Raw genomic sequence first — 24,897 nt, 5'->3', positions numbered from 1 at the left:
ACCTATGAAATCCAGACTAAAGTTATCTGAGATTAGGAGTATCACAGTTTGATTTCACTCATTTGATTTTAATCTTTGACGTGAGCTTAGTCAATATTAAAGATCATATAACACACGCACAGTTTCTGCCAATCTCATGTTAATCTTGGATACCTGTAGAGTAGTATTTCATCCTTCATATATCCAAAAAATGTTGTCAGATTTTTAAAAGGCCAAACTCTTGGAAGCATACGGTTGGGAGTACAGTAGATAAAGAGTTAAAAGTACAGCACAGCTGTATGTTCGTGTTGTTAACATTATATGCACTTATGTGCTGATTACAAACAAAGCACTTAAAGCAACACTATGTAGTTTTTATTTATTTAAATAATGTTTCAAAAATTATTTCAGTGATAGAACAATTTTTTAACTGGACAAATTGTACTGTTGCTGCAACCTGAGCAGCCTCCTAGCTGCTACAAGTACACTCTGAAAGTGGCGGTGGAGGGTAGAGCACACAGCCCCGCCCCTCCCCCTGCCTGCAGAAGAGTGTCTGATACCAGGCACTGTTGTGCTTTTCAACCACATGGGGGAGCTGTAAGTAATTTTTACATGAAAACTACATATTGTTGCTTTAAGATTAGATTTTAATTTACTTACCGCCTATGGTTCTGACTCCTGAATGGGGTCTTTTAACGTTGGAACCGCATCATCAATCAGTTGCAAACAATTGGCAAAATCCGGGCCTTTTCACCATTTTATGCTGGTCTTAGCTGGATTTTTCAGTAGGGGAATCCATTCCAGGGTATATGCATAGAGATGAATTTACTACCTTTTACTACTTTTTTTACCACCTTAGTTTTTACTACCAACACGACATCAAACAGCAGCCCATTTTTTGGGTGTGTGGGAGGGATATGCAAAGCACCACTTACTATACACTGCAAAAAATTATTTTCAAGAAAAAAATATTTTTGTCTTGTTTTCAGTAAAAATATCCAAAAAATTCTTAAAATAAGATGCTTTTTCTTGATGAACAAAACGTCCCAAGAAAATAAGTCTAGTTTTAAGACCAAAAATATCAAATTTAAGAGATTTTGTGCATAAATCAAGCAAAAAAATCTGCCAATGGTGTAAGCAAAAAAATCTTGAACATGTTTCTTAAAAACTAAATTCAAAAAAGATTCAAGAAAATTTGCTTTTAAAATTTGATTAACATGAGTGACAGACAGGAGCAAAATTTGGTAACTTCCCCTTTAAGACACATGCATTTTCTCCGAGGGGCAAACTTTCGATCTCTCTGATGAAGCCAATACGGAAGTGACTTAAACTGCAATTCATCGACTGGCCGCTTGAGGCTGGCTCCAAAAGGGAGTCAATTCCCATAGACTCCCATGTTAAAAATGGCCAACTTTACAGTAGAAAATAATATGTTTATAGCCTGGTAAAAAAAGTGTTTTTGGTCTATATAGCTAATTTTGCCCTTCATTACTGTGAGGGAGGTGAATTTTTTTGTAACTCATCCGTTGAAATTATATTAAGCCTTAAACTTCTGCATAATTAAGGGCGTGGCCACTTGAGTGACAGTTGAACATTTTCGTTTTTCCGTGAGTGATTCGCGGTGGCCAAGATGGTGACGGCAGGCAACGCAACGCCTACTTTAAGCTTCAAAAATTATCTTTACAAACCAACAGGTGATGTCACGGACGATACGTCCATATTTTTTACGGTCTATGGTTTTCTCTTTTAGCTGTTTACTTTCTCTTAAGATCTAAATGGTCGCATTTATGAGGAAACTTGTAAAAGCCAGTAATTTTGATGCATTTAAAGGTGTAGCGGAGGATTTTCTCGAATTTTAGAAAGAACCACCTTTTCCACTTTTAAAAAAATGCAATTGCGCAACACTCCTGATTGAAAACTAGGAAGACCAATAGTCTTGATGATCCACCCGGGAAAAAAAATCCTCCGCAATACCTTTAAAGCTAATACAGTTGCAAAAATACTTACTAGCACAATGAGAAGCAGATGAGCGGCTTAAACGCTCCTTTCAAACAGAAACAGCGCGCGCATATAGCACCGTTGGTTGTGTTTCAATGGCTTAAAATCACTTAATTTAAAACTGCAGTGCTTAAATACGTGTACAAATGTTAAGGCTTTGTCACCACGCGCGCTACAACTTGACGTGGGAGCATTACCTCGAATGAGAAATACTACAAGTTAAGTGTGTGCGCTCAATCTACACAGACTTCGGCTGCAAATAAAGTGACTATATTTGCTATCTACTCTGACTCACTCAGGTCCTGTTAGCACCGTATCTATTTTTTAACTATGCTAGATGAAGTTAAAACATGGAGACACAAATATTAAGCAATAAATTACTACCAGGTCAAATTGCGTTTGTTACCTTTTACTACCTTTCAAGGGCCTTAATTGTGGTAGATTTTTTTACTACCTTTTACTGCAGGACACCTGGCATTTGCAATTACCTTGCTGTTTCGGAAAAAACAAACAAGACTTTTTTAAGATGTCAAATAAATCTTTGGTGTCCCCAGAGTACATATGAGAAGTTTTAGCTCAAAATAACATATAGATAATTTATTCTAGCATGATAAAATTGACGCTTTCTAGGTGTGTGCAAAAATTTGCCCGTTATGGGTGTGTCCTTTTAAATGCAAATGAGTTTATTTCTCAGTGCCGTGGTTGGATAGTGCAGATTAAGGGATGGTATTATCCCCTTCTGACATCACAAGGGGAGCCAAATTTCAGTCACCATTTTTTTCCTATGCTTACCAAAACTAAGTTACTGGGAAGTTTATTTTGACATTTTCTAGGGTTATAGAAGCACTGGGGACCCAATTATAGCACTTATAGCACTTTCGTTTACAAAGACGTGAAACTAACCGAGTGGTCAGGGGTGTTCACTGAAATGCTCATACAAAGGTGTTTTAGCATTTGTTGTAAACTTGTGGACCTATTTTTCCAAACGCCTCACGCCCGTACATTCTTCCGTTGAGAGCTTGAATAATAAACACTCCAGCCCAGTTACATGAAAAGCTGTGTAAGTTTTTTTCTCCTTACTTCCAGAAATACACTTCTTTTGTCGTGCAATTTTTGCTTATTGATATATAACAAAGTTATCGTGTGCTAATGCTAATGATGAGCGTTCTTGCTCTCACTTGTGAGCGTGCTTTTCCAGGGGAAGTGCCCATAAAACGAATAAGGGGTCCATGAAATATAACAGTTAACAATGTTCAAAAAAAAGAAACTTGTAGGTAAGAGGAGTCTGGCCCAGAAATATTCTGTCACACGCTCAACTGCTTTTTTGACACATTGCCTTTGGTTAGCATGGCAAATACAACTCTTTAACTGTGTTAATAAGTCAGAATGCACAAAATACTGTTAATCCTCTCTTTAAAAATATATAGGTTATATTTTCAACGTTTTCTTTTCATTATGTGGGACTATTTTATGTAGAAAATAAACAGCGTGTAGTATGCAGTAAGCTCGTATTGCATTGGCATGTATTATGTATAGATTTATATATACAGGCTGCTGTTGAATGTGTTTCTATCCCCAGTTTTTATTAGATGTGTATACAAACATAATGCTTAGTGGTTGCGCTTGGGGTCTGTGTGTCCAGAATATGGACACTCTACCCCTGCTGTTTTCAAGACAAAGTGCTTTTGACTCATCTATAATTCAAATCTCTTCACTCCAATGTTTTAACAGCAATCTGCTATCTGACGTCATCACTCTCTCTTTGCATCGCTTTTAATACTTTTCTTCTGTTTCACTTTACCTTCCAACCCAGTGACTTGGCAAACACTTAGGAATGTACACTAGTAATACTTGCATACACTAGTATGCAGTACATTATAATCATGTGACATCACTTAAAGGCAGGATAGGCAGGAATTATCTAAAAAACTTTATTACAAATTTGTTTAAACTGTCTTTATATACAAATACATAATTAAAATATAAGTACTCTGAAAAAGAGAGTATAAAACTCGAGTGTCTGTAGACCTCTCACGACTGTTTTAAACACAGCTAATTATTTCCATTCGGGACAAAAAACAAATGATTGGCTTGCGCTGTCACTCTCTCTCGCGACCATGGCACCACCCCTGTTGCTATGGGATCTGCCCACACATGCGCACACTGATTGATTTGAACGTGCACGAGGCACTCTAGGAAGAGCAAAAGTATGGCAGAGAAAGAGCATTCAGGACTCACAGTACCTGCATATGCAGTCAGCGAAGGCAAACAAGGCAAAAAAAAGGAATAAACAAAGAAATCAAACAAGAGTAAATATCGCGTAGCTTTTCCTCGAGTCGACGATGTGTATTGTCTTCGGAGTGTAGTCCTCATCAGAGTCAACAATGCTTTCATCACGGAAACTCTTACATGCAAAACACTGTAACGTTGTATGTTATGAATCTTCCACGAAATTCACCTTCATCACAGTGTAACTAATGGTAATAAAAAACGTTTGTTACCGAATCAAACAAAATATATTTTAAACTTTAACAGTATCAATATGCTAGCTTAATAGTGAGTACTAAGCCATCCTATTTGTTTATATTCATAGTGATAAAGTTAGATGTATTATTACATGTGATTGTGACATGATGTTACTACATGCACCGCGCTCCTTCCTCTCCGCTCGTCTGAGGTAAATCCTTCTCCCAGCCAGGGTTGCCAGGTCCAAGAAAAATTTCCAGCCCAATGACAAACTTAAAACCCGCCCAAAAAGAATGAAAACTAGCCCAATTTTTACATTTGTCCAATCACAGTTGAAAACTGCGGGATTACAACAAAAGGCTGTAAAATAAACCCTTACATTACTTTTAATGTACTTTCCAGATGAAAATTCTCTTAATGCACTTAAAGTGCTCTATTTTCACACACTATTCTGTTCTAAATATACAAAAAATATACTTTAGTACTTCTTAAGATTATCTTAAGAACATCTAAGTGTACCCAACCGTGCCATTTTGAGACAGAGTATGATCTGCCCTTTTAACATACTACCTCGGCACATTATAAAACTAGCCCAAAAAAAACGCAACCCGCGGCTCCGAAATTTTTCCCCCAACTCTATTTTCAAAATAGCCCAATTGTGCAGGAAAACCGCAAACCTGGCAACACAGCTCCCAGCAAAGCTGTCGGCGTCGTGCGTTCATGTGTTTGGGCGGCGTGGCTTTAGAAGAAACCAAGAAGGGAGGGGGTGGAGTGAATGGTCTACAGATACTCGATTTTTATACTCTCTTTTTCAGAGGACTTACATTTTACTTATGTATTGGTATTTAAAGACAGTTTAAACAAATTTGTAAAAAAGTTTTTTAAGATAATTCCTGCCTATCCTGCCTTTAATTCCTTTATGAAAATTAACCATGTTTTTTTGTGATAAAAGTGTATAACCATGTTTTTTATTTTTGATGTATTGATTACTACATTAGTCAACATTTGAGGTGGATCTGAAATGTTCATCAAAGTTCACCAAAGACAAGAATGTGTATTGGGAATTAGTGTTTAGACAACTTTTATAAGAGGTTTTGAGCCACTTCAAATGTTGACTATTAGCCAAACCATGGTTTTACTACAGTAAAAATAGTTAATTTTCGTAAGGGTTAACTGTTTCATTCAGTGTTATCATCTCAAATATATTTATAATTATTTTGTATCTACCTCCGTTCACTGGGTTATTTTCTACCCAGCGTTGGGCCTACCCAAAACGGATAAACACAACCCATTGGGTTGTTATTTTTACCTATGCTGGATTGTTTTAACTCGTTAAAGGTGCATTGTGTAACCTTTAGAAGGATCTCTTGACAGAAATGCACTATAATATACACAACAATATTATCCCTGGTGTATAAAGACCTTACATAATGAACGTTTTTTGTTGTTTCTTTTACCTTAGAATGAGACATTTATATCTCCAAACACCGTAGGCCCCCTTACATGGAAGTCGCCGTCATGTTTCTACAGTAGCCCTACGTACATCCTTCTCTACGGAGCTGTTTCGTCCCTAAGTTGTCTCAGACAACAACATGCTTGTCCTGTGACGACTACCATATGCGTTTTGAAATTGAGGGGTGGGCTGTTGGTTGCAATTCCCAATTTACTTATCTCTATACTGCTGTTTTCATTGTCCTAAAAACGAACGGATGTCTTCCTTGTTCTATGAAGTCCCTCCTTCAGAAATACGTAACAAGTTCTGATTGTGTAGCTGGTTTGGTGTGTTGTGATTTGGCAGCAGCTTAGCTTAGCTGGTGACTGATGTGTTCATGCGGGCGGAGCTAAGCCAAAAAACTCTTATATTGACGCCATATATCCAGGAAGTAGAGGGCACTTTAGTCCTTGAAAAGTGAATTCTATTAAAGAAAATATATCGCTTGGCATTGAACTTTGTGCCTTAAAATTTTGCAGGCATTATTATGCTCTAACAGCAACTTTACACTAACTAAAGTTTTAAAAAATGGGAACACAAAAATGGCCGCTTTAATTGTTTTATGTCTGTGGTAAATGTAGTAGGTTACCCAACACTCTAAAATAATGGTGGGTATTGTGAACCTGATGTTATGTCAAAAAGGGACAAACCCAGCTGTTGGGTTAAATTAACCCAGAAAATGATTAATTTTAACCCAACAATGTGTTAAAACAACCCAGCATGGTTTAAATTACAACCCAATAGCTGGGTTTGTCCCTTTTTGACCCAACACCAGGTTGAAAATAACCCAGCTGTTTTCATATTAGAAAGTGTGGTCCTCAAAATTTGAAACATTTATTATAAGATGTAAAAATATAACGTTTAATCAGAGATATGCAGAATACAAAGATTTATGGTTTTTCAATGGGGTGCTGTAGATTCAGTTTCCAGTCGTCAGTTTGTCAGTTTGAGCAGATGAGTGCAGGACAGCAGCAGTAATTAATCTTGCCTTGGGAATTAGCCGGATGTCAGCACAAGTCAGTCTGGAGAAGCATTTTTAAAAGGGCACATTTAATGACTTCTTATTTATGACTGCTGGTAGGTCCTCATTCCCTGATCCCTGTCATCGAGGAGATATCCGACAGCTTCAACTCTTTTCTATACAAAAGGTCTTTCTTACAAAAACAGAATGGTTAGGACATATTGGTCATAATAAAAACTGCATTCAGGATATAAAATATGCGTCTAAATATGCTTTTTCAAAGCTCAGGAATTCTCAGTTGTGTTTCATATTTTCATTTCATTTCATTTATTTATTTATAATGGGACCATGCACAATTTTTAACATAAAACTTTCATCTCATGTATTGTAAAATTTTCATCTCATGTATTGTACCGGATTTAGCCGTGGGCTAATTTTTATCCGTAGTCCCCCAGGCAGGTCAATACTAACATAACATTACACAAACAATACCTATGTTCACATATAATAAATACACACACACATACTGTCAGGGCCATAAATAAATTAATTAATCAGTTTAACTACAACAGTCTCAATGATTAACATAATTGGTTCATTTTTTAAAAAGATTTTAATTTCAATTTAAAAGAAACATGAGCTTTACACCCTTTAATGTCCTCTGGTAGGGCATTCCACTGTTTAGTGGCTTTTGATGCGAAAGATGATAGTCCAAATGCGGAACGACTATCATAAGTGATAGTCTGGTAGATCTCACCGAGGTTTCACAGCGAAGATGAAAAAAGTCACGTAATACAGAAGGAGCCAGACCATTGAGGATTTTATGAACCATACACAAACTTGAATAAAGTCTAAAATTATCAAAATTTAAAAAATTATGTTTCTCTGTGATCCTACAGGAATGAAAATTATTAGTTTTTTTATCTACAATTTTTAATTTCTGTTTATATAAGGACTTCAAAGGTTTAATAACAGTTTCTCCGGCTTGACCCCAACATGTCAAACAGTACGACATAAGAGAAAAAATTGTAGCATGCATAAGAGCTTTAGCTACATCAAAAGACAGACATTGTCTAATTTGTCTAAAATTTGCCATATTGTGTTTAATAGTCCTCACCACTTTCTTTACATGTTTTTTAAAATTGAGATTCGAGTCCAGTATAATACCAAGATAATTGAACTCATTTACTATTTCTATCTTTTCACCATTGATAGATATGTCAACATCAGGAGATTTAACATTTGGTTTTGAGAAAAAAAATTCCTTTTGTTTTACTGATGTTTAAGCTAAGACATGACTGTTCCAGCCACTGTGTAATCCTTTCAATAGCAACTTTTAACTTCTCAGCTGCTAATTCTACTGTTTTTGCGTGTGTAAAAATAACGGTGTCATCAGCATACATTTGGACTTGTATCCCTTCACACTGTTGCGGGAGATCATTGATATACAGACTAAATAGTAAGGGACCAAGTACTGATCCTTGGGGTACACCCATTGTATAATGCAAATTACAGGACTTAACCCCTTTAATTTTTACACATTGTTCTCTATTTGATAAGTATGAGGATATCCATGCTAAAAATATAGCTCCAACAAATCCTCCTTTGTCAATTTTAGATTTTATTTGCTCTATTAAATGTAAAGTAGCTGTTTCAGTAGAATGGTTTACTCTGAAGCCAAATTGCATACAATGTAAGCCAGACTCAATGGTGTTAAGATAGGATGTCATCTGTAAATATCATATAAATATAAATATCAGCTTACTCTCTAATAAGAGAAATAAGATCCAGGCTAAAGTCACATAATTTTATTATGAGATCAAAGTCAATTACCTTATTCAGTCAATATTACAGATATTAAGGTTATATTTTCACAGAATATTCTTTACATCATGTAGGGTGATTTTATGTAGAAAACAATAAATCACAAAAATGGCTCTTGTTGGGTGTTTAACAGGAAGGGTCACAATAAAGACAATTGTAAAAATACTTTGAGTATGGAGTGGACCTGTAGATGTTTAACTAAAACAATCTTGATTTGTTTAAATTTGATGAGATGGCTTAAAGATAATATCTTCAATAATATTGACTTTTGATTACAGACTTGACAACTTGACTCTTCATCTCAGGAGAAATATCTAAAACAAAGGAAACTTAAGCAAAAGTGTCCGTTTACTCTGCTTTTAATCCTCTCATTGATGTCTAATAATTGAAATATACACAGATATCAGCTGCAATTATGTGCTTTTGTCTTTCTCTCTTTCTTTCCCCGCAGAACGACACATGGGGTGAGTTGTATTCCTTTGCTGTGTTTAAAGCCATGAGCCACATGTTGTGTATAGGTTATGGACGACAAGCTCCGGAGAGTCTCTCTGATATCTGGTTGACGATGCTCAGCATGATTGTCGGAGCCACCTGCTACGCCGTCTTTATCGGACATGCCACGGCCCTCATCCAATCCCTGGACTCATCACGACGCCAATACCAGGAAAAGGTAAAGCAAACATCTAGTCGTGTATGAGTAAGATGTATAGGAATGTTTTGCTTTACTGCCGAAGTTACTGTACACAGCAAAATCCCCAGTGTTGAATTAAAGTAAAACTGTACGCAGTGTTAAAATCTGTGACTTTATCCTCTGCTATCACCATCTTTGTTTGAAACCTAAAATTGCCAGAAAAAAACAACCAAGCGTTCAACTAAAACAAACACTAATCACCATAATGGTCTTAGCCAACATATAAACCTAAGTTAATAAATAACTCTACAAGTAAGATTTAAAATGCAATTTTAGGTTTTAAACAAAGATGGCGATAGAGAGGATAAAGTCACAGATTGCAGCTTTCAACACTGCTTTTGTGTTACTGTAGTGTGGACATGTATAAACACTGCCCAGTGTTACTTTAACACTGAGGATTTTGCTGTGTATAGTACTATCCAAATATTTTTTATACATTTTCTGCACATACTTCTACAAGTACAGTATGTACTTGGCTGGTGAAGGGAATGTACAAGTATGTAATGTGATAAGAGTATTGATTACCTCGCATAATAACTTTGACTCGTTGCTAAGTGTGTAAAGCACATAGCGCTGATACTGCTGTGAATCACTTACCAAGCCTGAATATATCCAAACATTCAATTTATTTTATACGCGGATAAGTTTACTTTCGATTGTTTTCCGGGTGTGGATATCAGGAAGTGACTTCACATAACTTCCTGTATGGTTCTTCCACCAATTGTTGCATTTTTCTTATGCTTTTAGCCAAAGTGATGTATGGCACATATATTTAATCAGTTTGTGTTTTCCCTGGGTATCAAACCCCCATACCTTGCTGTTTTTAGCTTAATAGCAGCAAAAGAGAAGACTTTTAAACTCGCATAACACTTAAATACACATTTTTTTACACTGGTTTAAAAGTATCACCACATCACTAAGGGGCTGGACACACCAAAACTTTTAAACGCAGCTGAAAACGCCTTGTGGAAGCCGAATGCCAGCTGTTTTTCAGCTGAGTGCCAGCTTTCTTCAGCTAAGCGCTTTGGTAGCTCTGATACGTCAGCTGTGAGACGGTTGGTTGCTGTGATACTTGTCCCGCCCCACCTACACTGTGATTGGACGGCCGCGTGAGAACTGACATTGACGAGCGGAGCTTTTCTTCCAAAGTTGAACATTTCTCAACTCTCAGCGCCGGTTTTCAGTGCGGAAAAAAAAAACGCTAGCTGCTGGCTTATTTGAAAAACGCTGAGCTTCCATTGAAAACAATTGAAAACATGCGCCGGCCGCGGGCGTAAAAGCGTTGGTGTGCACGCCCCCTAAATCATCACAATTAATACGCTCAGCTTGTCAATGTCACTTCTCACTCAGCCATCCAATCACAGTGGGGGAGTGTGGGACAAATATCACAACAACCAACCGGTGCATTGTTCAGCGACTGATATACAGTCAAAAGTATCAGTAGAAGTATTATAGCAACCAAAGCGCTTAGCTTAAAAAAAGCTGGCAAGCACCTTCAGTCGCTGTCCACCTGGCATTTTCATCAGCGTTTAAATGGTGTGGTGTACACGCCCCCTTATTCGTAACCCGTTACAATTTTATTCTGACAGTACAGTTAATGATTGTATATAATTTTACACAAAATCCACGTTACTGCACTCTAAAAATGCTGGATTGTTCTAAAAAAAGTGTTGAAAACCCCATATAAAGCAAGCCAACCAACTTAGGGAGGTTTTATCTGGGTTTTTTCTGCAAGGTTAAACATGCACTAAAAAAGGATTTTCAAGAGAAAAATTGAAGTATTTTTGTCTTGTTTTCAGTAAAAACATCTAAATTCTTAAATCAAGATGCCTTTTCTTGATGAGCAAAACGACCCAAGAAAATAAGTCTAGTTTTAGACCAAACATGTTAAATTTTAGTGATTTTGTGCATAAAACAAGCAAAAAAAATCTGCTATGGAAATTTTCTTGAATTAAGTGTTTAAGAAAAATGTTCAAGATTTTTTTTGCTTGTTTTATGCACAAAATCACTTAAATTTGATATTTTTGGTCTAAAAAATAAACTTATTTTCTTGGGTCGTTTTGCTCAAATAAATGACTTTCTTGCTTAGTATTTTTGTCTTGTTTTCAGTAGAAATATCTATAAATTCTTAAATTTAGATGTATTTTCTTAATGAGCAAAATGACCTTCGAAAATAAGTCTAGTTTTTATACCAAAAATCTACAATTTAAAGGAATAGTCTACTCATTTTCAATATTAAAATATGTTATTACCTTAACTAAGAATTGTTGATACATCCCTCTATCATCTGTGTGCGTGCACGTAAGCCCTAAGCGGATTTAAAAGAGGAACTATATTTTATGGCGTAATAGCACTTTTGGGAGTACTTCGACTCGCCTGAAAAGTCCGCTCCCCTTCTCACTCTCATAATGGGAGAGGGAGGGTGTTACTGCGCTGAGTCGAAGTACTCCCAAAAGTGCTATTACGCCATAAAATATAGTTCCTCTTTTAAATCCGCTTAGAAAAGTGCTACGTTTTATTTTGTACCACCAAACTTGCTCGTATAACTACTCGTCTTAAATAGGAAAAACGTTGATGGGTTTGGTCACTTCTAACTTTATCTCTAAATGGTACCATTGAATGAATGGGGCTAAGCTAAATGCTATCGAAGCGTCGCAGCGCGCTCCAGCGCTTACGTGCACACACACAGATGATAGAGGGATGATTCAACAATTCTTAGTTAAGGTAATAACATATTTTAATATTGAAAATGAGTAGACTATTCCTTTAAGTGAATGTGTGCTTAAAACAAGCAAAAATATCTGCAAACTTTTTTTCTCACGCCATTGGCAGATATTTTTTCACTTAAATTGTTTTGGTCTAAAACTAGACTAGTTTCTTAGGTAATTTCTTATTTTAAGAATTTTTAGATATTATCCTGAAAACAAGACAAAAATACTAAGTAAGAAAGTCATTTTTGCAGTGTTACTGTCCCAGCACTACATATTTTGAATGTCTTCATTTTCTGAATGTTTAGGCCCTGTAGTGATTTACTGACATGCTGTTATATGAGTTGTGTTCTTTATGACATTATGAAGACATCCAAATGTACTGTTGAGGGTCCATTACAAACAGGTTTGAGGGCATTGAGTTAAAGCGTAATTAAACCCCTGGTTAGAGCCTGACTCCACCCACTGTCAATATTTGAAAAATGCAAGAAAAGTGGGCAGACCCCAACAAAGATAGAGGGGATGAACTGAGCTCATACCAAGGGTGTGGTGAGATCGTAACAAGGGCGTGGTGAGCTTGATCCTGCTTACGTCATGTCGTACCGCTTGCAATAGGAAAATTCAACTGCAATAGCCACCGTTCAACCTGAAGAGGGCAGCACTCAGATGTTTTACCCCAAATATTGTAGCATTGAAACACTTTATACCCAAATATCCAAAAAGTTACCCAAATCAACGAACAGCACTAATAAAGCCCCATTCTTACAGGTCATTAACTAAAAAAAGTTGGTTTAGGGTTTAGTTACCCTTTAAACTGATGATGTCAACTTATGTCAACACTTCCTGGTCTTTAAAAGCTCAAAATACCATTACGATCCAGCTACCCAAATCATTCATGTTCATGAAAGTGGTTATTGTTTTAGCAGGTTGCACAGCTGACGTTTGTTCAGCTGTTTGTTTTTTGTTATGTTGTGTCAGCATCTCTTCAAATGAAGTTGCTATGATTGGATAATCACTGATAATGCGACAGATATGTGTTTGCTTTTCCGACTCTGTTTGTTTTCACTGAAAGCTCTATTAGCCGAAAGACGGTCATCGAGTGTACTACAGCACCTACCGCAGTGCTGACTTTGGTCGTGGCTGTCATTTTTCTGTGCTTTGTGTTTGTTACCTGGAGTGGCTTTCAGCTCATCTGTGCCGGTGAGCTCAGCCAATCATTCATCAGCTCTGTTACCATGCAGAATGCTTTGTATGGAGAAAGACGCCCTCTGATTGGTTGCTTTGCCAGAGTGGGATTGCCAGGGATTCGAATCGGGTGTATCTTCAAGCAGATGACAGACAGCAGAGACTGTGTGTGTTTTGGTGGTTGTCTATTCGATTTATGTGTTTGTGTGTGTGCACAATATTGCAATGTCTCTATGGACGAGGTAAAATTGATGAGGGAGCAGATTAGTGTCCCGGCAGGGTCCTTGTGAAGTTGACATGGGTGTGTGCTGTGATTCTGTCATTGAGAGCACATAATGAAGTGATGTGTATGGGATGGGTGTTGGTTTGGTAGAGAGAGAGAGAGAGAGAGAGAGAGAGAGAGAGAGGGAGTGTGTCTGTGGAGAGAAAGAAAAGACCTGTAGGGGTCAGGGACGAGCGACCTGTTCTTCTGCACTCATTTTAGAAAATTGTCCACTTGACGCCATAATTCAGTTTAAAAGAGACAGTTCAACTGGATTCTGTCATTATGTTATCACCCCTACGTTCTTAAAAATAAAGGTGATACACGATGCCCATTTATAGCTGTTTGATTCCATACAGAACATCCAAAATGTTACATAGAAAAATGAATCATAACTGTATTAAACAACATCCTGAACAGATAGGAGTTTTAATTTTTGGCGAATTATAGCATTACATTGATTATTCCGTATGTTTAGACAAAATCACATAGGACAATACTTAGACAGGAAAACATTTGGCTTTATAACGTGGTATATTCTGTTTAAATTTGTTTAGAAGTTATGGGCCAATGTAATAAAAGGGTTTGGATGGTACGTTTCCCCGCTGAATGCCTCTAGCTCAAACTTCAGAGAGTTATGAGATATCATCAGTGCTTTATGAAGAAGTGAACAGATTACATCTCTGAGAGAAAGAGCTCCATTGATTATCTATTTGTGCAAGCACCATATTACGACATCAAGGTACGTGTAAGGGATTAGTGTCCTCTAGCTCAGTGGTTCCCAAACTTTTTCAGCATGTGGCCCCCCTTGTGTACGGTGCATTCCTTCGCGGCCTACCAAAAGAAAATTTGTGACAAAAAACTGTTCTAAAACATTAAATAATACAAAATGTAGTGCTGTTGGTTAGTAGCCTTATTTTTTTAGGTTTAATTACACAGAATTCATGATAAATTAATGTATTTCATAAAATGACATAAAACTGGGCCCCCCCTGGCACCATCTCGCGGCCCCCAGTTTGAAAACCACTGCTCTAGCTTATACAACCCGTGGTTACATTTGAAGGATTTTTTGCCTTATACGTCAGATTAGAGCATTTTATTTTTTGCATTTGTATAGTTTCATAAATATTTATGGTTTTAAAGATATTTTGGAGCATCTAACACAACCCAATCAGTTGTCAACCATATAAAACACTACACACAAAGAAAGGTACACACTGCAAAAAATGACTCTCTTACTTAGTATTTTTGTCTTGTTTTCTGTAAAAATATCTAAAAATTCTTAAATCAAGATGTATTTTCTTGATGAGCAAAATGACCTAAGAAAATAATACGAGTTTTTAGACAAAAAATATACAATTTAAGTTAATTTGTGCTTAAAACAAGCAAAAATATCTGCCAATGGAGTGAGAAAATTTTACTTGAATTAAGTGTTTAAGAAAATAGAAATCTTATTTCACAATTTGTTTTCTCACCCCATTGGCAGATAATTTTGCTTGTTTTAAGGACAATTTCACTTAAATTGTATATTATTTGTCTTAAAACTAGACTTATTTACTTAGGTCATTTTGCTCATCAAGAAAAAGCATCTTAATTTAAGAATTTTTAGATATTTCTACTGAAAACAAGACAAAAATACTAAGTAAGAAAGTCATTTTTTGCAGTGCAGTTGCAGGTATTTATTGCATAAATTGAAACCCCCCAAAAAACAGTATTAATGCATTATAAACTATTTGCATTGCAAACCTTGGCTTAGTGAAGCCATATGATCACTTTTTCACTAGTTCGCCTGCGCATTCAGGTCTTAATGATTAATGGTAAATGAACTTGGCTTGCTGTCCTCAAATGGCCCTACACTCCAAAAAATGATTTTCAAGAAAAAAAAATCTTAGTATTTTTGAATTTTTTTCATTAATAATATCTAAAAATTCTTAAATTAAGATGCTTTTTCTTGATGAGCAAAACGACCCAAGAAAAGGAGTCTAGTTTTAAGACCAAAAATTTCCAATTTAAGTGATTTTGTGCATAAAACAAGCAAAAATATCTGCCAGTGAGGTGAGCAAAAAAATCGTTAAAATTTTTCTTAAATACTACGTTTATAGAAAATAGCTTACGCCATTGGCAGATTTTTTGCTTGTTTTATCCACAAAATCACTTGAATTTGATAATTTTGGTCCAGGTGCGGGGTGGGACCAAAAAATCTACCAGGAAATTTCGTATAGGCCTACCATCGGCCCTCCATGATAAAGAAAAGGTCTTGTATTTGTAGTAAAACTAGGATAATACAAATCGTAATCAATCTGCAAAAAAAAAAAACATTTTCATAATAATAATAAAATCATTAAATCATGGCTAATTTTCCTAAATGAGTAACTATACAAAATGATACCTCTTTGAAAGACGGAGATGCACACCTGTCAATCGGCTATTACATACGGAGCGAGACCAGAGACGAACGTGCTAATAAACAGGACTAATATGGAATAATTTGTGCATCTTTGAATAACTGTACGAATACATTTCCTTTAAATATAATTTTTGTCATATAAAGTTTTGAGAGAAAATAATGTTATTGCTCATTTTTGTTACAGCATGTTTGGCGCATTTACCTCAGAGTTTATTTTAGTAATATTGCTGTTTTCCGGTAATAATAATACAATGTTCATGTCAAATCCTGCTTCCTTGTCTGTTTAATAATTTCATTATGGTGTTATGTTAAGTTATATGTGGATATTTATTGCCATATGAGACGTTCATTGCCGTTATATGAATACTCTCATCTAATATCATATGCAAAATAATGTGTGCATTTTTGAAAAACTGTAATAATACAGTTCCTTTGATATATAATATATTTTTATATAAATAATTTTGGCAAAGTTTTGAGAAATAATAATGATGTAAGGATATTTATTGCCATATTGCAGTTGAATACTCTCGTATATGGTTGCCGCCACAGGACTAACATGTCATCGTCTGAGATAACGTAGGGACGAAATACGCTCTGTTGAACAGTTTGTCCGTTTCTTACTGTAGAAACATGACGGCGACTATGTAAAGGGACCCACAGTGTATGTAGATAAAAACTGCTCATTCTAAGGTAATAAAAACAATACAGTTTGTTTTGTAAGGTCTTTATACACCACTGATAATATATCTTATATTGCATTTCTGTCAAGAGATTATTTTAAAAGTTACACAACACACCTTTAATTTCACCTGCTGCCCGTTAAGATGCTAATTTAGTAAACACATCTGTTGGTCATATTTTGGGGAATGGACAAATGACAATCGGATGGGTTGGAGGATAGGTTGGTTTTGGACACAAAGACTCCTTTGGAAATGTCTTACTGTATAGTCACACTAAAACTCTCTCACACACAAACCCACCTATCCCATGGGATCAGCTGAACGCATCCACTGAATGTTGGGCAGCTCGCAGCTATGATCAAATGAAACAGCATGGTTCCATGTAACATATGTGTCATACTGTATTTCTTCTTTAAGAACACACTGTGTGTGTGTGTGTGTGTGTGTGTGTGTGTGTGTGTGTGTGTGTGTGTGCGCGCGTGTGTGCGCGCGCGTGTGTGCGCGCGTGTGTGCGTGTGTGTTTGTGTCTGTGATGTGTGTTTGCTCGCATTACTTATTTTTATCTCTGCTATAAAAGTGTGTTGACTGTGTGCTAAATCTGTAAGGTTGGCAAGCAGTCCGCATACTTAAAGAGATTGACAGTGCTGGTTAGATCAGAACAAGTAGAGGAAGAAACCATCCTCCATCTTGGCTTTTCACAATTCATGGTAATTTATAAATAATATTTATTTTTTGATTATTGTTTATTTTTTATGTATTTTATTCTATATTTATGTTGTCTTCACAGATGGTGTCAACCAACACTGCCTACTGACTTTTATTCGTGGCGGTCTGTTATTGTAGTGTAAACGTGAAAACGAAAACTAATTATAATTAGACATGTTACATTTATGGGGCGTGTACACCAAAGCGTTAAAATGCGGCTGAAAACACTGTTGCTACACATCCTCATTTTAATTTACGTTTCGGCATTTCGGCATAACCCAAAACACATTTGTCCTTGTACATATCGCTGCATCATCTGGTTGGAGTATTCACTAGAGGCACTGCAGGCGCTTGATTTGTAGGCGCTTGATTTTTGTTGTTGTTGTGCGGGTTCATTCAAGGTTACAAAGCAGATGATACTGAACATTAACGGCGTATATTCTTCAGTTTATGCTTCTCTGACTGTTCAATTCAATTTTATTTTTATATAGCGCTTTTCACAAGTGTTAATTGTTGCAAAGCAGCTTTACATGAGAAGATGTAGAGGAGAACACAGAAAATCAATAGATAATATAAGAAGTAGAGAAAGCGGTTAAACCGTACAAGCGAGCATATTAATAATGTAATGCATACAGTAAAGTGCTAAGTTAAGCCAAAGTTGGCTGACTCTCCCTGGGATTAAAAACCCTCTAGGAAAAAAAACCCAATGGGAAAAAGTCCTAGAAGGACAAAAACCCTTGGGAGGAATTAATATATATTTATATATATATATATAGAAACGGTAGGGATAGGAGGCGGGTAAGCGAATTAAACTGGTTTAGCCGGTGGTCGTTGGTCGGGCATCGGCTGGTCATCACGTTGAAGGACAGCCAGTGGATCAGTGATGCAATGATCTTCACAGCAACCGGAACTGGGTCTGTTTGTCTCATGGTCCTCGTGGTTGAGGACGAGACAGGTAGAGAAAAACAGAATTCTATTAGCGTAGGGGCCGTTCGCATGCAATGCAAGTGTCAAACATTATAGTGGTTCAAGTCGGCTCGGTTCCAGACAGGCTAACTATTGCGGCATAAGTATATTACCCAGATGAGGTATGTGAGTGCTTTGTTCTAGACAAACTAACTACTGCGGGAAATGTACATTTACTGGACATTTATGTGAATGCTTTGTTAAAGAAGAATGTCTTAAGTTTAGATTTAAATTGATCGACTGAGTCTGATACTCGAACATTATTTGGTAAATCATTCCAGAGCTTAGGGGCTAAGTAGGAAAAGGATCTACCACCTTTAGACACTTTTGATATTCTAGGGATAATTAAGTGACCAGAATTTTGTGAGCGCAGTTTACGTGATGGATTGTATTCTGATAGTAGTTCTATAATATACGAGGGCGCTAGGCCATTTAAGACTGTGGCATCTGATAATTGTCTGATGTCTTTACTGCCAGTATTGATAGTGTTCTGCCGAGGTATGTCAAGAACTTGTTGTTTACAGGAAGCATGACTTACTAATGAATAATCAAATACATCTGTACATTAGAGTCGGTTGTGATTTATAAAAAAATTACCACAAGGACAGCGTAAGTCAAGGCATACAAATGGCAAAAATCTACTTAAAGGTGCCCCTTGTAGATTTTTGCTGCATGTGAATTGCAACCAATGTCTCAGTTCACAACTCACTCCTCCCTTTCGAAACGCATAGAGAAGCTACAGTAGCCACCACAGGACAAACGTCATCCGAGACATGGTAGTTGTAGAGCAATTTGTCTGTTTAGGGTTACTAAAGAAACATGGTTGTGCAAAATGGAGACTTTCATGTAAGGGGACCCCATGTGTATGTCATTCTAAGACAATAAAACATTTTCATTATGTTATCATTATGCACCACTGATAATATAGATGATTGTATTGCATTTCTGTCAATAGAGCATCCTAAAATGTACACATTGCACCTTTAACAAAAACGAGCATGTTGAAATGTGTGTATGTGCTTCATAACTTTTTACAATCTCGCTTCAAAACAGAGAAAAAGCAAACACTTCTAGTGGACATCCATTGAATTATGCAGTGAAATGTAGCTGCATTTTAGCTTTAGAAGAGGTACATATGGAGCCTGGATTGAACAATTTCCATGTAGGTCAGCTACTCTCTTTTTGTCTAGGTGGGCAGTTCTTACCCAGAAAAGGCCTCGGTGGGCTCCAGACTTTATAGGGATCTTCCACACCGATAAAATCACTGCCTAGGTTGTAGATCCCCGGAGTGTTGCATTTATAGTGCTTCTGGGTGGGCCTGAAATATTTTGGAGAAAGTAACAAGTGAAGAATTTCAATTAGACCCAATGCCCTCGTCTGCTGTTGTCACGAAATGGGCTTTTCATTGGGCTTTCAGATAAAGTACAATCCTCTCCTGCCGTCAGCAGCCAGCTCTTGCCTGACAACTACACCAAACCGTATCTCTCGGGTTTCGCCGAGCTGTCTCACCACCCGCTTTGGCACAGAACAGCCTGAGGACACAGGCATAAAAAAATAACTGTAGATCTTCTCTCTTCTCCATGCACTAACCTCCTCGTATTATCCATCTTCTCCCTGTAGAACCTCTTAATCTGTAATCACCTGGATTTCTTCCACTGCATTTATTACTCTGATCTTGAAATGCACTCAAACAGCATCTCCCCCAAAAGACTTTTGACACACAAACACTGAGACACTGCTTAATTAACGTAGCACTTCAGCTATGAGAGGAGCTGCGTCTTCCATGAATGATTTATTTAGTGATCCCTAAGGAATTTATAAGGCACATATTATGCCCTCAGGTGTGCCTAGAATGTGTCTGCAACATTTCAGCTCAAAATTCCCCACAGATCATTTGTTATATCATGTGCAAAATGCCCCCATTTGGGTGGGAGCAAAAAGTGCTGTTTTCATGTCTGTACCTTTAAATGCAAATGAGCTACAGCTCCTTACTCCCTGACCAATAGACAGTGAGCACTTTTAGTTAAAATAGACCTGATTCCTGTGAGACAGTCAGTAGTATCTTTAGTCAAATAAGTGCTAACAAAAAATTTAAAAAAAGGTTTTGGGTAAAATTAACCAGTCAGTCAGTGGCCGTAGGCGGGGCTTTGTTTGTGTGATGTCACATTAAAACTGCTGCTAATGGGGATTATAAAAGAAGTAGAGGGTGATTTTTTTTTATTGTAGGGTTGTTGTGTTCACACACTGCCAACACACATTTATGTCCAAACATCTTGTAATAGTGGATTTTGCACAATATGTGACCTTTAAAAGGCACATTTCACAAGACTTTTTAGGATGTCAAATAAGTCGTTGGTGTGTCCCCAGTGTACGTATGTGAAGTGTTAACTTAAAATACTATACAGATAATTCATTATTACATGCTTGCAGAGAATGGTTTACCAAAAGTAAGTTACTGGGTTGATCTTTTTAACATTTTCGAGGTTGATAGAAGCACTGGGGTCCCAATGCTAGCACTTAAACATGGAAAAAGTCAGATTTTCATTATATATCCCACTTTAAGGATAACTTTTATATCAAGACTTTTATATCAAGTTTTTAACAATGCTACAATGCAAGGTTGGTAAGATCTGGAGTCAAATTCTGCTTCCTCCACATAACTTTACATCAAAAATGGTTTGTTTGTGTCTTTTATTGTATGTGTATTGTATTGGATATAGATTTGATCGTTGGATATTTGATTTGATGTACGTTACATTAATGTATTCATGCATTTGACAAACACATTTATCCAAAATGACTTACAGAATGACCTACAAAAAACAAAGAAAAAGCATTTTTCTACTAATGGCCAAGTTGAGGTGGCATTGAATGATACCATCACTTTACCATGTACAGCCAGTGTTGTTTTTGGCAGCCCTTTTAGTTTTAGTTTTAGTCTTAGTCTTTTGGACGAAAATGCTTTTAGTTTTAGTCACATTTTAGTCACTTGTAAAATGTATGGTTTTAGTCAAGTTTTAGTCGACGAAAACGCAAAGAGGTTTTAGTCGACGAAAACAGAAAAAAGGTTTTAGTCAAGTTTAAGTCAATTTTAGTAAAAAAAGTATTTTTAACTAATGAATTTAGGTTAAAAAGTGTGGTCGGTGTATTTAATACAATTAAAATGTGCATTAAGGTTGTCCCTGAGGGCTTGCCGTTGTTTTAGTCGGTGTGCCTTCTGCGCATGTCATAACAAAAAGTTATGAAGAAAAAAGTTGAGCCTGATATACCGTCATGTTGAGTGTGTGTGTTACGCTGAGACCTCGCTTATAAAGTTGAGAAACGCGTCCCTTGCCTTATTTAAATACACCACAAAAAGTATTGGAAATGGGCTTAGGTTTGACAAGCAGATACATGTAAAACCTTAAGCTCACCATGAAATGTGTCACAAGCCGATTGTCGAGTAAAATTGAATGTATATGATATGTTAACAGCGTGACTTGTTAGTTACCTTTAAAAAATATTAGCGTGATGAGCATTCAGGTGCCGCTTGAGGTTGGTGGTATTCTTCCCACCTAGTTTGTGGCCACATTTACCGTCGTCTCCCAATATGCATTCCGTTTTTCTGTCTGATGGATTATACTGAAAGTATGTCCATAAATCATCTCATCGTTTCCGTTTATTGGCGTCACCGCTACGGTCCTTCGAACTCGCCACAGCCGCAGGTGTGTTGTTGTTGTTTGAAATCTGTGCGCGTGCGCGGCATGGCGGCAGCCGGGTGGTGGGCGTGAGTGAGTGAGACTATGTTGACCCAAAACAAGGATAGAAAGCGGCAGCATTGCTGATACTTTTGAGCTAAAAACAGACAGATTTCACGCAAAAAAGGGTTAGAAATGACATGCATTATGAACGTCAGACTTATAATCATTTTCGTTCCGTCTCGTTTCGTCAACGAAAACTCGAAAGTGTCTCGTCATGTTTTCGTCACCTTAGAGACATTTTTAGCTAGTCATCGTTGCGTTAGCGTCATAAAAAATATGTGCATCAACGAAATCATTTCGTTATCGTCATCGTTGACGAAAACAACACTGTGTACAGCCATGTACTTTTTTGCCGTACGAAGGTAATCAGAGTCCTCAGGTTATATATGGTAGTTGGGGCATTAGTTACATGGGGTAATACATGACAAAGTGACAACCAAAATGAGATCAGAGGGACTTGTTTTCTCAAAGTGTGTATTTTTGTGTCACAGTGACTTTAGTTTAAGCTTAAAACCAGGATTAGCTTAACCATTGTTTTCCATCTATCATTTCCCTCTGATTTTAGTGTTCCATTATGGTTAGGGTTGGGGTTAGTACACAATGCTAGTACCTTTTACAGCAGTTTTCTGGCAAACACATCTGCATTTTACCATAAAAAGAAGAGTTTCTTAACAGTTCAAATTATTAAAAGAAATTCTCTATAAAGCTAAGATTTGTAAAATATACAACATTTCACAGTGATGCATAAAACTTTGCTGTTGTTTAAAAAAAAACATATTTTTAAAGAACTTTTCTGGCAACCACAGCTGCCAGTATTTTATTTTGTATTAAAATACAGTGTATTATCTGCTCTCATCTTATTCTCTCACCCCCTCTTCTTCTCTGCTCTCACCTTCTTTCCTCATCTTATTCTCTCACCTCATCTTATTCTCTCGTCTCCTCTTATTCTGTCCTCTCTTCTTATTCTCTCACCTCCTCTTATTCTGTCCTCTTATCTTATTCTGTCACCTCCTCTTATTCTCTCATCTCATCTTCTTCTCTCACCTCCTCTTTTTTTGTCCTCTCATCTCCTCTTATTCTCTCACCTCCTCTTTTTCTCTCCTTCTCTTATTCTCTCCTCTCATCTTCTTCTCTCACCTCCTCTTTTTCTGTCCTCTCATCTTCTTCTCTCACCCCCTTTTATTCTGTCCTATTATCTTATTCTCTCACCTCCTCTTATTCTCTCATCTCATCTTCTTCTTTCACCTCCTCTTTTTTGTCCTCTCATCTCCTCTTATTCTCTCACCTCCTCTTTTTCTCTCCTCCTCTTATTCTCTCCTCTCACCTTCTCTTTTTCTGTCCTCTCATCTTCTTCTCTCACCTTCTCTTTTTCTGTCCTCTCATCTTCTTCTCTCACCTACTCTTATTCTGTCCTCTTATCTTATTCTGTCACCTCCTCTTATTCTCTCATCTCATCTTCTTCTCTCACCTCCTCTTTTTTTGTCCTCTCATCTCCTCTTATTCTCTCACCTCCTCTTTTTCTCTCCTTCTCTTATTCTCTCCTCTCATCTTCTTCTCTCACCTCCTCTTTTTCTGTCCTCTCATCTTCTTCTCTCACCCCCTTTTATTCTGTCCTATTATCTTATTCTCTCACCTCCTCTTATTCTCTCATCTCATCTTCTTCTTTCACCTCCTCTTTTTTGTCCTCTCATCTCCTCTTATTCTCTCACCTCCTCTTTTTCTCTCCTCCTCTTATTCTCTCCTCTCACCTTCTCTTTTTCTGTCCTCTCATCTTCTTCTCTCACCTTCTCTTTTTCTGTCCTCTCATCGTCTTCTATCACCTCCTCTTCTTCTCTGCTCTCACCTTCTTTCCTCATCTTATTCTCTCACCTCCTCTTTTTCTCTCCTCCTCTTATTCTCTCCTCTCATCTTCTTCTCTCACCTCCTCTTTTTCTGTCCTCTCATCTTCTTCTCTCACCTACTCTTATTCTGTCCTCTTATCTTATTTTCTCTCCTCCTCTTATTCTCTCATCTCATCTTCTTCTCTCACCTTCTCTTTTTTGTCCTCTCATCTCCTCTTATTCTCTCACCTCCTCTTTTTCTCTCTTCCTCTTATTCTCTCATCTCATCTTCTTCTCTCACCCTTTTTCTGTCCTCTCATCTTCTTCTCTCCCCTCCTCCTATTCTGTCCTCTTATCTTATTCTCTCACCTCCTCTTATTCTCTCATCTCATCTTCTTCTCTCACCTCCTCTTTTTTCTCCTCCTCTTATTCTCTCCTCTCAACTTCTTCTCTCACCTCCTCTTTTTTCTCCTCCTCTTATTCTCTCCTCTCAACTTCTTCTCTCACCTCCTCTTTTTCTGTCCTCTCATCTTCTTCTCTCACCTCCTCTTATTCTGTCCTCTTATCTTCTTTTCTCTTCTCCTCTTATTCTCTGATCTCATCTTCTTCTTTCACCTCCTCTTTTTTTGTCCTCTCATCTCCTCTTATTCTCTCACCTCCTCTTTTTCTCTCCTCCTCTTATTCTCTCCTCTCATCTTCTTCTCTCACCTCCTCTTTTTCTGTCCTCTCATCTTCTCTCACCCCCTTTTATTCTGTCCTATTATCTTATTCTCTCACCTCCTCTTATTCAGTCCTCTTATCTTATTCTCTCACCTCCTCTTATTCTCTCATCTCATCTTCTTCTCTCACCTCCTCTTTTTTGTCCTCTCATCTCCTCTTATTCTCTCACCTCCTCTTTTTCTCTCCTCCTCTTATTCTCTCCTCTCATCTTCTTCTCTCACCTCCTCTTTTTCTGTCCTCTTATCTCCTCTTATTCTCTCACCTCCTCTTTTTCTCTCCTCCTCTTATTC

At 37.2% G+C, this 24,897-nt stretch overlaps 1 protein-coding gene and 1 pseudogene across 1 annotated transcript in view; one reads left to right on the top strand and one right to left on the bottom strand.

The window, feature by feature from the left end:
- LOC141351020 (potassium/sodium hyperpolarization-activated cyclic nucleotide-gated channel 2-like) overlaps positions 1–24,897 on the top strand; it is a 75,400-nt gene that overhangs the window by 28,411 nt on the left and 22,092 nt on the right. The window contains exon 5 of the mRNA XM_073857022.1: positions 9,172–9,390. Within this exon, the coding sequence (XP_073713123.1) occupies positions 9,172–9,390 (219 nt within the window). The remainder of the gene's footprint in view (positions 1–9,171; positions 9,391–24,897) is intronic.
- On the bottom strand, positions 19,495–24,758 carry LOC141366184 (uncharacterized; annotated as a pseudogene).

Source organism: Misgurnus anguillicaudatus, chromosome 2 (genome assembly GCF_027580225.2).
Source record: "Misgurnus anguillicaudatus chromosome 2, ASM2758022v2, whole genome shotgun sequence".
Taxonomy (NCBI): Eukaryota; Metazoa; Chordata; class Actinopteri; order Cypriniformes; family Cobitidae; genus Misgurnus; species Misgurnus anguillicaudatus.
The sequence above is the reverse complement of the archived record's forward strand: the minus strand, read 5'-3'. Positions and strand labels throughout refer to the sequence as shown.